Below are 13,121 nucleotides of genomic sequence, written 5' to 3'. Positions count from 1 at the left end.
CCTGTCACACACTGGCACAAGCCCCACACAGGTCACTCATGGGGCTGGAACGAAATTAATCACCTGCTTTCAGAAGGGAGCCGCTTTGGTTTCCTCTAGTTCTCAATATGCTTCTGAACACAATGCAAAATGCTCACTCTGGTCTCTGAACAGTTTGAAATCTAGCTACCTCAGGGATGACGTATGCCTCTGAGTAACAGCGAAATTTCCAGCAAGCTCTGTATTCAGCTTCCAAAATAGCAAGAAAGGTTGACAGCAGCACAGCTTTCTGTTTAAGCCAGTGTCTGCCTCCTCTTGTCACTTAGAATCTGCATAGAGGTTGGGATGTGTCATAACATGGGCACTGTTGAGCTATTTTAGAAACAGTGGTGATCCTGAGATCCTCTGTCCAACACTTTTGTTCTAGGAAAGGGTAAACTTACTCCCAAAGAATGCAAGGAATTTGCCTGCCCAAAGTGTTAAGGTCAGAAGCCAGTCTCTTAGGGCAGTTTAGGACTTTCTCTACTGTAATAACATTGTTCACTCATTCTTAGCTCATTCATCAAGTATTTACTGGCTGCCTTCTATTTCCCAATCATTGTTATAGGTGTCAGGGACTCGACAATAAACAGAACATACCATGGAGCTACCTTCCCCACTAAGGATTAATCTTCAATAGCTGCTGCTGAATTATGACTTGAATTAAGTTATTGTGATTTTTGTGTGAGTTTGAATGAAAGGTAGTTTCTCAAGTTGCTTTTTTTTTTTAAATAAAAAATACCCCCTTTTTAGTAGATACATGTTGTCCTTCAAGACTCAGCAGAGGTAACCTCTACACCAAGAAGTCTTCCCGGACTATTTCCTCCTATTTAGCTTATACAGAAGTTTAATTTTCGCACACTATAAATTTCATCATAGATAGCCTTAGTCCTGACTCCTAGCTCTCCCCATCTCTCTGTACATTCCAATAACACAACCAGCAGAGAAAGGGGAGATGCTCTCTACACATATCTTCGGAAAGACAGTGTTCCCGGAGCCATCCATCCACCTCCTCCCCTCACCCCTGACTTCTTGACGGTCTTAAGAGTGAAAACACATGTATGTAGATTATTATTTTTCCAGATTTTCTCTGACAGCCCGAACTCACCGGCAGGCCTTCCCTACATGTCAGATCTCTGTGTGTGTGTGTGTGTGTGTGTATGTGTGTGTGCATGAGTGTACACACATGTGCTAGTGCGTTGGCAGAAGAGTATGCTACATAAATAGATACAATGCTTAAGCATATCTAAGTTAAATCTTTCACCTTTTCATATCCCAAAGAGAATATTCTGGCAGGGCTATAAAAATGTTCATCCCCACTCTATCTGAGAAATGCACACATCCACCATGCACCAGCAAGAAGGGATCACTTTAGGTGAATGGTTTCTGGTTTCTATTACAAAATCCAAACTATTCTACTACGTAATACTGGAAAAACATATTTAAAAAAAAAAAAGCTAGCCTCAGGACTTACTTGACTATATAGACACTTCCAGGAAAGAATACTATACATGACTTACAAGAAAAGGCACCTAGCCTTCCTACGGTATTTTTTCCCCTTGAAGATATTTAGGAATGGTAGTCTCTATTCCAAATAGAATACTATGAGATGATCAAACTGGAATGTTTTATCTTCTACATTCCTGTAATTTGTGATCTGAGGACCGAAAATATGTGTGAGAACTGCTAAGTAATCACAACTAAGTTGTACGTCATCTAAACTGTTTTTTTCTTGGAATATATGATAGCCCAATTCTAACCACTTAGGCCTGTTAGCTAATTTCACTAATGGTGTAAGATCCAATTACTGTGATTGTAGAATACATAAAAGAATTGGAGGAAAGTTGTATTAGGCCCATCCATATAATTCTTATGTTTTAGTGACACTCTACAGACAAAATTTTTAAAATTATCAACCACAATTGCCTATAGGTTGCAACCATTGCTGTACACAGGAATCCAAGGCTTTACATACTCTTGAAGTGGTTTTAATTATTTTCATAAATAAGATGGGTATCAAAATAAATCGTGAATTATGTCTAAGAAGACAGTGAAACTACTGACAGTAAATTATGGCCACGATAGCTGTAGATTTTCATCTCAGAGACAGAGTCAGCAGGGGTATAAGCAAGAGTCTAACCATATCAGAAAACATCATTGTCAACTCCTCATTTTCGATCTCAAGTATAAGGTGGGTTAGAAAATTTCACTGAGTTTGTTTTGCAGTCTCCTGGGCCTCCAGTATAACCATAAGCTTTCTTAGAGTTGACTCTTCCTGGATTCTTTGCCCCTCTTTTTAGAGCTGTTTATTACTGCTCTGTCCCCTAAACCCACTTGGCTAATAGTTTAGAAAACAAGGCCCTGCAGGAAATCAAGCATGGTTGAATAAGAGGTCATGTGCCCAGACTTCAAAGATTCCTCTTTAGTCAATCATTGCATACTTGCCTTTGGGAGCTAAGAGGCAGAGAAAACCTAGTTGAGCAACACTTACTTTGTGGGTGTTGGAACTAAGCCCAGCGGGTAGAAGGGCTGGCCTGGAACCACAGCAGGACCTGAACACAAACCCAGGTCCCTTGATTTTAGGGGGTGTTTAGTCTATTATGCTGAAAATACAGAGCGTTGGCACCAGATACTTCCTATAAGATATTAGATCTATTAAAAACATGGATTCTATTCATCAGCCTTATGAAAAAAATTTATGGGCAATTCTTTTAAATAAGCCCAGAAATAAATTATTAGCTTAGGGAGCCAAGCTTTATTGCTGTGAGATCAGTAACTGGCTAAAGCTATTTAGAAGGCAGAGATTCAAGTTTTCCTGATGATAGGTATTGATACGAGGTTCAGCACCTGATTCAGTCATTTTATTATGACGCAAAATTCACCCAGGAGTAAGAGGGCTGGCAAAACTTATACATCCTTTCAAACCTCTCCCTCCTCTTTATGCATGTTGCAAAAACATCATCTTGGGGGATCTTTAAGGGCTCAGGTCCTGTAGCTTGAAGGAGCACCACTGGTTTCCTTCTTTCTTCCCTTTTATGTCTGGTTATAGAAAGCCTTCCTTTCTTTATCTAACGAAGCTATGATTGTGAGAAGGAAATAAGAGTAATGACCACTCAGTGCTTTCTAGTCCATTAGATTGAGTGCTCTGCTTTCTCTCCATGTTTAGCCAAATGGACTGACTGTGTAAGCCTTGGGGCTTTTAGTGCTGTCTCCTCCTCCTTTTAATCCTTCTGGGAATCTGTGTGCATGGGTATATGTGCAGACAAAAGAAAATATATTTGATGAATATACATTAGCATCTGAAAATATTCTGTATTTTAAGAAATACGGTTTCATTTTCAGCTCCAAATATAGTTTTACCACTTTAAAATTAGCAGAGTTACTTACATGCCTTTCTGGTTATTAGCTTTGTTTATGAGGCAATAGCAGCTATTTAATATGAGCTAATAAAATAGGTAATAGAAGAGGTAAAAGCCTTCGTAGTATGAGTTTCTTGACTCTAAAGCATCTCTTATCTTTTGTCAACTTACATTTTTTTTAAATGAAGAGAGAGTGATGGCTCTTCAATCTATTAATCTCCATTAAGTTCTTTATATTATTTTAATCATAAATAGAAAGGTATCAGGGTCCTTTAGAAATGTACTTGCCAAAAGGGAGGAAAAAGATATAAATAAGAATTTTAAAAGATACTAATTTTGATAAGCCAAATTCAGAGTAGGGATCACCTAGAACACATGAAATCACTTCTGTCTGATTGAGATCTGAAAATTTCACTTTCCAATGTTCAGCTCTCCCAGCATATGAAATGGAGTTAGTAGCACTTCTGTCAAGAATAGTCAATTTTGACTGATCTTTATAGCTCTCTTGGGCCTAACAAAACAGTACTTGAAGGATTTTCACACTAGGAACCCAAGATTCAGAACTAGTTTACTATTTCCAATAATTTGGGAGGTGATGGAGCTGTGAGGGAATTATGATCAGGGAGTATGGTTAATTACTGGTTACTCATCTATAAAAGTAATCACTCATGATTCCTAGACAAGGGTCTATAGGTCTAATTATACAAATGAGAAGGCGTCTCTTAGATATCCCTCTCATCTTCGTTTCTTTCAGTATAATACTTGCAGGAGTGTCAGGGTTCAACGCATGACCTCTGTAATCAGGCTGTCAGGGCTCAGCCCCTGGTTCAGCCACTTGCTGGCTGTTGACAACCATCAGGTGCTGCAATCTCCCTGAACTTCAGATTCCTCATCTGTAAAAGTACTTACACACAGAGTGTTTCTGATGGCTAAATGGGATAATCCACAGACAGCACTCAGCATATGGTCAGACACTTGATAAATCCTCATTAGGTGCTACCCATGATAAAAACTATGTATTTCAAATCTCGAAAAAAAACCCTTAAAAACCAACTCTCCCAGACCTTCCTTTCAAAGATGAGCCAACTCAAGCTAGGCAAAAAGCAATGACTTGCCTAAAATCTAACAGCTGGTTAGTAGAAACATTGACATAGAACCCTGGTGTCCTTATCTCAGTCCAGCATTCTTTCCTCCGCATTACCTTACTGGGCACACAGGATATAGGATGGCCCAGGAAAGTCCTGGTTGGGATTGCCCAACAATAATCAGAAAGTGGTTGCAACTGTTAAGTGAAAGAGAAAATGCAGGAACTGAGATACAACAGCACCTTGAAAGAGATGTAAAGAACTCCAGGGCTAAAACTAAGGTGAGGATTTAGAGTTCTATCAGTTTGACCCCTTGGTTTGTCACTGAATGTGTCTGTGGGCAGAATATGCATTTACTTTGCCTCTATTCTCAGAATGTAAAAGCAGAAAGGAAAATATTACTGAACGCCAGTGGATTGCTGTCAAGAAAAGCCAATAAAAATGATTACTCTAGCGGTATAAAAATGCTCCATAAAAACTTAATAATCAACAGTTTTTAAGCAGGATGCCACTGAGTATCTGACGGAGTGCCCACGTTTTATAGACAACATTTATGGGCTTTCACAACCCAAATTTTCACTCTTTATGAGTTGTGTATAAATTTGGGACATAGTTGAAACCACATCTCAAATCAGAACTGCTTATGAGGCGCCCTGCCAAGTAAGTGTAAATATCCTCTGGAAATCTCACATCTAACACAGAGCTTGGTGGACGAGGATCTGTCTTTTGGAGAGCTAAAAATATTATGGATGGTTACCCTGGACCTTAGGAAAATTTTGTTTGGAGGAACATAAAGAATTGCCCCAAATCCAGAAACACAGGCTGGGTATTTCATTTTCTTACACTTAATTATGATTCCAGAAACTATAACTTTTGCATCCATTATTTTTGCTAACAGTTTGGCAATTGAGACACACATTACATAAAAACTTTTTTTATCATGCTTCAAACTGCACGAAGCACTGTCTCATTCATATTTTGCTCCACAGTGCCTTGCCATACCTTTGGCATCCTCCATACCTCTTGCAGAATTTAATGGAGTTGATATTATTACTGTGATTGTTTTCAACACCATTCTCTGAATTTCATCCCACACCCACTACTGGATCAGGACTCTTTAAGATCAGTGGCCATATCTACTCGTCTTTGTGATCCTAATGCCACACACAGTAAAAAGTTGATATAAATGGAAGAACAAAAAAAGAAAGAAGGAAGAAAAAGAAAGAGGGAGAGGGGGAAGGAGGAAGGAAGCAAAAAAGGGAAGAAAAAAGAGGTAGTTAATTTTTCTGTTCAGACAAATAAAACTCCCCTGTTTCCAAGATCTTTATTGACGATCCCAGATAGAAAGAGGCAATGAGATTATGAAAATAAAATGCAGCCAAGTTCAACCTAAAGAAAACCTAGGGTAACTCAGAGTTATACCTGTTAGTAGTATCAGTCAAGTACCCTGTGGCAACCACCTAGTCAAGCTCTCTGATTTCCAGCCACCTGGATGGGTTACTCTGGTAGTATTGCATCACTGCATATGGCCATGTAGAAATTCTGGAGTCCCCTATTGGGGAAAGTCAATACGATATCATGGAGAAGAGACACAGCAAAATTCTTTCACTGAGAGCCCAATGAACACAGTGTGACATTGCTCAGCAGGAGACACCAAGAACATTATCATTAAAGGCAGCTTGAAAGTTCTCTCCTCATGGCTAAAGGGGAGCAGGGTCCTAGATATGGCTAAATACTCCTCATCCTATAAAAGAATCATCATCAGAAAAGCACTGAAGTCTCTTGGTCATAGGCATATCAAGAGATGGGCAGGGAGAGTGGCAAAGCAGAGACAGGGAGATATAGTTGGATGATTTAAAAAAAAAAAAAGGAAAGAAAAAAAAAACATAACCAACTCCAAAGGTTAATGTAAAGAGCATCCACCTGTAATAAACCCATAAATAGTAAAAGAAGTGAAACAACATATTTATAATTTACAAAGCATTTCCATTTGTATTAAAGCAGTGATGAGATTTAGTCCAAATTGTTTGACTCTCTTGCTGACAGAAATTATTGTCCTGAATTCTACTGAGTGACTTGTTCTGCCCCAAACCCCACTCCACCCTCTCTGCTTGTCTCTCTATACCCATCCAGACAGCCGTGGAATCCTACAGCAACCCAGGGTAGCCATCTGTTTCCAGACAGTGGAGCTCAATTGGAAATACTGTTATTTTAACCTGGATTAGAATGAAATCCAATGGGAGATAGAGGAAAAAGTAGTACAGGGCTCCTGGGAATTGAGGCCTGCTATGCCGTGATAGATCTCCCTGTCACCTCTAGTTTCTGTGATTCTTGAGATTCACATATCTGGGTAATTTGTGCTTGTCACAAACAGCAGGCAAGGCTAATAGACACATCAGTCGGGATAGAAACTACAGGCAGCATTTCAGAATGTAACCAACATGACAATGCCTGCCCCAAACTCAGAAGCAGTGTAAAATAAAGTGTCCTTTGTGATTACTTTCAAGTACTTCATCCACAGTTTCAATTACCTTTCAATGTACATTTTAAACTCAGACTAATTGAGACATTTTTCAGTTGGAATTTGTAAAATTGAGGTTTTTGTTTGCTTATAAAAACCCAACACATTTTTAATCAAATTAAGTGAATAGAGTAAGCCAGTTGCAGGAGGAATAAGAGTGAGTGAACAAATTTTATCTACAAATTAAATCTAGTTAGTCAATTTCATTCATTCATCCATCCATCACTAGACATTTACTGAGCACGTACTAGATAAAATACTTTATTAATTCATTTGGAATCACCATAATGTGCAAAATAATGAAACCGAATTTCCTTAAAATTTTTAGACTTCTCATTGATTCAAGCAGTCCCTCTTTCTATTGATCCAAATCATGAGCACAAACCTAAAATCACATCACATCTTTGTTTATTCTCATAACGTTAGAAATTGCAACTTAAAAAATATGACTTTGGCAACATCAAATATTTTGTTTTTAAAATCATGATTAATTTTTAAATTTATGAAAATAGCATAATAGGTAGTGCGTCATACATAAAGTGATTTCCAACCATCATATCTGAGACTATAACCTTAAACCTAAAGAAAAACAGTTAACTCTCTTAATTATAAGGAACAAACTGATGGTTATCAGAGGGGAGGTGAGTGGGGGGATGGGTGTAATAGGTGATGGGGATTAAGAAAATACCATAGTCCAGGTGGCTTATAAACAGCAGACATTTATTATTATCATGATGAGCACCAGGTGACGTATGGAATTGTTGAATCACTATATTGTACACCTGAAACTAATATAACACTATATTTTAACTGACTGCAATTACAATAAAAAACAAAACAAAACAAAACAAAAAAAACAACCAAAAAAGTAGTTAACGAGGTTTGTTCTGCTGAGTAAATTAAAATCAACACATCATTCTTCATCATGTGCCTTACCTTTTCTAGGGAAATATCCCCATCTTCTTAACCACAAGGTCTGACCCCTGGGGCAGGTATGTAGTTAGAATAAAGATTTAAAATGAGTCACTGGTAAAAAGAGTTGTGTGATCTGTCTGGGGCTAGGGAATGCTAATAAAAATAATAATTAATATAGTCTGGCTTCTTACAGAATTTAGGGGTTAAGGTGAAAGAAGTTGACTTGAAAATATCTAAAATAAACATCTGCCATATTGTAGTATCTAATTTTGTATCTAAAATGAATATCAAGGCAAATGTCCAATGATTACTTTCTCAATATAATGGCCAGATGCCAAAATATTTCCCTCTTGGAGGAGATCCTTTCTCAGGGGCACAATGTGGTCCGGTCCAAATGTGGGTCCTTGGACACATCATGGGTTAAGTTCACAAAGTTTGAAAGAAGTAAACCCAAACTTTTAAACTGGCACAGAAGCAACTTTATCTTTAAAGTCTTTGAGGCTGGGGGCGCCTGGGTGGCGCAGTCGGTTAAGCGTCCGACTTCAGCCAGGTCACGATCTCGCGGTCCAGGAGTTCGAGCCCCGCGTCAGGCTCTGGGCTGATGGCTCAGAGCCTGGAGCCTGTTTCCGATTCTGTGTCTCCCTCTCTCTCTGCCCCTCCCCCATTCATGCTCTGTCTCTCTCTGTCCCAAAAATAAATAAACGTTAAAGTCTTTGAGGCTGAAAGGCATTCATGGGTTATATTAGGCTAGAGAAAAATCTTGGAGACTGTTGACCTCCTTCACCACTACAGATGGTTAGGGTGAGAGATGGGTCTAGTCTCCAGAGGTGAAGTTCTGTTAAATCGATCTTGCTCTGAGAATGCTCTACTCCAATTCTGCACAGGCTTTTTGGGCCATAATAGTGAAAACACTCCAGCTTTCAAGTAAGAGCTCCAAACCAAAGAGAATCCAGTTCCTTTTTATAATCATAGTCAATCCTCAATTATTTATGCATATGGTAGAAAGTCGCATCTTCAATAATAAAATGATAATTTATGTTTGACTTCACAGCATGTTCTATATTTGGGGTTTTTCTTTTGTTTTTGGCAACGTCAACAGACTTATTTTCCTAATTAGTTTGACCCTGATTCAATGTTACAATTAACATTCTCTGAGCGTACACACACATACTCACACTACTCACCAATTGATGGTGGGGAGAATGCCCAGAAACATACTGTGGGATAGGCAAAGGTGGTCTGAGATTATGTTTTTGCTGCCAGCAATTCACAAACTAGATCATCTGGATCAATAGGGAGTTGGCTGTACTTATAACCAGGCACTTCCTAGAGCCAAATAATCACATTAGCTAATTCCCATCTATAAAATATATGTAGCCTCAGTAATTACTTATTAAACTAAGTGTATCCAGCACACAGAATCTTTTTTTTTTTTAAACCAGGAATACCTAGTTTTACTATTTATGTCAATGCAGTTAACAAGTTAATTGCCACATCTCGCTAGTACCAGCAGCTACACAGACCTGCCAGCGTTCTCTCGCAGGCTTGGAGATACTTGGGAATGTAAGTGGCCAGACTTAGCTCGTAGTCCTGCCACTTTGGGGAATTAAGCACAGCTTCCCTTCATTTCTTGAAAACCCTTCTAGACTTTTCCCCTCTCCCTCAATGACCCTGGTGGCCTGGCCTTTCCAATAGGCCCCCTCTGGCCCACCCACCCATGGTGTGGGACCCTCGCGGTTGCTCACCTATCTTCTCCTCGGCTTGGCTGCTCTCCACAGCATCCGTTGGAGGCTGGGCTGTTGCCTTGGCAGCAGCATCCTCTGCAGCAGGGGTGGTGGCGGCAGCAGCAGCAGTGACAGCAGCAGGCACGTCGGCTTGTTTAGGCTCCTCCTTGGCTGGGGCGTCTTCGGCCTTGGAGGATGGCGAGTTGTCAGTGGAAGCTTTAGTGGCACTTTCTGTCTCAGCAGAGCCGGCCTTCTCCTCTGAGGGGACAGGAGCCTGGGGGGCTGCCTGCTCTGTGGCAGCATCAGGGGTGCCCTCCCCCTTCTTCTCCTCGGAAGGAGTTTCGCCTGCCTTGCCGGTTTCCTCAGGCTTGGGGCCAGAGGCAGGGGCCCCGTCAGTGGGAGTGGGACCTTCTCCCTCCTTCTTCTCCACACCGTCAGCAACAGGGGCTTCATCCTTCTCATTCCCTTCAGCCTCAGCAGCTTGGGCATCACCCTTCTTCTCTCCTTTGAGCTTTTTCCTTGTTATGTGTCCACGGAAGCTAGCCTGAATTTTGGTCGCGGCCTTATGAGCTTTATCTTCTGGTTTGATGCCATCTTGTTCGATCTTTTGGTCCTCATCATTTTTTTCAACCTTTGTGGAGAAAAGGGGGGTTTAAAAAAAAACAAACAGAAGAGATGGAGTGATATTTTTTTCCTTCAAATCACAGCATTCAACAAATATGCATCAAATGATTTAGTTTCACTCAGGCTCCATAGTTGAAGTGAAGAGGTCAACAATACCCTGGAAATTCAAATCAAGCCTTTTTTCTCTCCATGATGGAGAATTAAGTAGAGAACACATTATCTGATGGGAAAACCAATGTCCTTTTGACCTTCCAGAATCACTGGCATTATTTTATATGTATTTCTTTCCCCAGATCAATGTCTCTTCATTACCAAACTTAAACCAGCCTTTTTAAAGATGTCCCTTGATAATTCAAATTATATTCATCCTAGGTTTTCATCAAAGAGCTTTGAAAGATACTGGTTTTTCAGAGTTCCGGAAAGGGGACTCTGTGAAAAACGTGATGGCTTAAAAAAATATCATGGATGAGCACTGGGTGTTGTATGGAAACCAATTTGACATAAATTTCATTATATATATATATATATATATATATATATATATATATATATACACACACACACACATATCATGGAAAAGTCTATTTGTTTCCCCAAGATTTCAAGTCTGGTCAGGAAACCAGTAGGACTGAGGCAAAGAGTATCAGGTTTAGACAACAAATCCATCAGAGTTTAGTGCAAAATGCAGATGAGTTTCAGGGCTTTGAGGGATTTGTTCGGAATGTGACAACTCAGAATGCTGGTCACAAAATGATGTCTACTTTGACCTGTATGTGGTCTAATATCAATAGTCAACACAGATACCTTCAATATTTGAATACAGAAAATGGCCTTTTTTTTTTTTTAGTGAAAAACAAAAAAAGAATGGAAAACACTGTTTCCACTTTTGAAAGAGTAGCATATATTCACTAAATCACAATTTCTTATTCCCAAAGCAATTTAAAACTAAAATTAGTTTGATATTATCATTAATAGAGTCATCCTGGTACTGAAGGCAAGAGACTAGAACACAAAAATTTTTTTTTACCATTTGGTTGTAACATTTATAGAATAAAATATGCTGCAAATAACTTTTTATCCGTAAGGAAATTAAATCATAAGATAGGCAAAAAAGGTATAGTCATGAAAAGAAACGTATAAGCAAGTACACAAAATTCTACATAGCTCCATTGCTCGCCATGGTGCCCTCATGTGGTTAGATATAGTCTCCATTCATTTCTTCCTTTAACTTTTGAACATTTAACTTTTGTCCACTTTTGTGAACACTGTTGTAGGCAATGGGGAAATACAACAGTGAACAATGCAGCCAATGTCCTTCAAAAGACTACTAATAGAAAAGTGCTTATCATATACTACATCCTGTGTTTGGCCCCAATCTTGACTTTGGCCTGATCTTGGCCTCTACTCCAGTTTAGGAGGTAAGCCACAGCAGACCAACACAGAAGTATATTTTCTATCTGTCATACCAGCTCTGTCCCAGTGACCCAGATCTTGCTAATCATAATGTAGGTCTATTTGACATTCTTTGGACAGGCATATGGGCCTGTTGCTATGTAGGTTCATCAACATGCTAGTGGATGGTAGTTTTGAAAACTAACTACATGTGAGAGTAAAAGCAGGGTTAACAATTTTCCATTAAAATTTTTAAGACAAGTTCTTCTTCTTCCTCAGTTAACTGTGCATGTATCCACACAAAGAACAAAAGAGTGGATGAAAAGCACTTTGGAGAGCCCATTGGGCTCCCTCCCCCCAATGCCATGCTGTGACACTGTTCAGTTCTCTAAGGCACTACCACCTTCCCTCCATCCTGCTGCCCTTGATAACTCCTACTGGGATGCACACAGCACAATCTGGGGCACGGGAGCAGCTGTCCCTGCCAGGAACTCTCTGCTCAGAGATGGAAGCATAACCCTGTTAAATTAACAGTTGTGAATGGAGCACAGAGCCAAGATGTTGTTAATTTATTTTACTCTATCTTGAGTTTTCTGAATGAGGCACAGTCTTATATGATAGGACATCTGTACTTGGGCATTGATGCCAAGTGATCCTTTAATACAAATACTGCTTCTTGTGAAAGTAGACAAACCAATTATTTCAGAGTGGGCAGGTGTGCAGAAAAGACCCTCTGATGATTCAAAAAAGCTACAATTTTACAGCCTCCCTTTTCTCTTTAAGAACACAAAGCAAAGGGGATGAAACTTCTTTTAAAAATCTGGAAAACATAAAAAGAAGAAAGCTGAGACTCTGCATGCTATAAAGAAAGAAGCTTTACATGGATAAATCAAGGCTCCTCTGTACTCTCCCCCCCACCCCACCCATCTCGCTTTCTCTTTCTCCCCCTTTCTCTCTCTCTCTTCCAATTTTTCAGATTATCTGCCACTTTAACTTTCCAAATGATCAGGACTTAAGTTTCTATACATAGCATCTATGTTACAATATCTATTTAGAGGGCTCAGACTGGGCTTGAGTGCCAGGATTGTGGGACCAGCCTCAATTGAACAATCCAAGAGTATAAGGCACACAAGAGAAGAAGGGGTACTAGGAAGGGAGAGAATCATGTAAGACCAAAGTTAGGAGAGAGAGATGAAGGCAATCTTGTAAGAGCTAGGCAAACAAATAGGCAGGTGTACCTAAAGAGATAATCAAAGTGTTCCATGGGCATGCAGCACATTCTGGAGAAACTGCTGGACCACTTAACATCATTAGAAATTTAGGGAAACTGGATTTTAGAGATTGGTTGAAAAAAGACAACTAATATATGTTTCAGATAGAGGGAAAGAGACGGATTGAGATGAAAGGAGAGGGGAATAAGGGAAGGGGAGGAAGGAAGGGAGGCAAGGGAAAAAAACGAGCCTAACATAAGGTCAGACTTAAA

General features: G+C 39.6%; 1 protein-coding gene across 2 annotated transcripts in view; it reads right to left on the bottom strand.

Annotated features, from left to right (window-relative positions):
- GAP43 (growth associated protein 43) overlaps window positions 1-13,121 on the bottom strand; it is a 127,561-nt gene that overhangs the window by 35,293 nt on the left and 79,147 nt on the right. For both annotated transcript variants that reach the window (XM_043595987.1, XM_043595986.1), the window contains exon 2: window positions 9,644-10,253. In XM_043595987.1, coding sequence (XP_043451922.1) covers window positions 9,644-10,253 — 610 coding nt within the window. The remainder of the gene's footprint in view (window positions 1-9,643; window positions 10,254-13,121) is intronic.

Source organism: Prionailurus bengalensis, chromosome C2, assembly GCF_016509475.1.
Source record: "Prionailurus bengalensis isolate Pbe53 chromosome C2, Fcat_Pben_1.1_paternal_pri, whole genome shotgun sequence".
In the NCBI taxonomy this organism is placed as follows: domain Eukaryota; kingdom Metazoa; phylum Chordata; class Mammalia; order Carnivora; family Felidae; genus Prionailurus; species Prionailurus bengalensis.
Note: the sequence above shows the minus strand (reverse complement) of the source record. Positions and strands in the feature narration are given on the sequence as shown.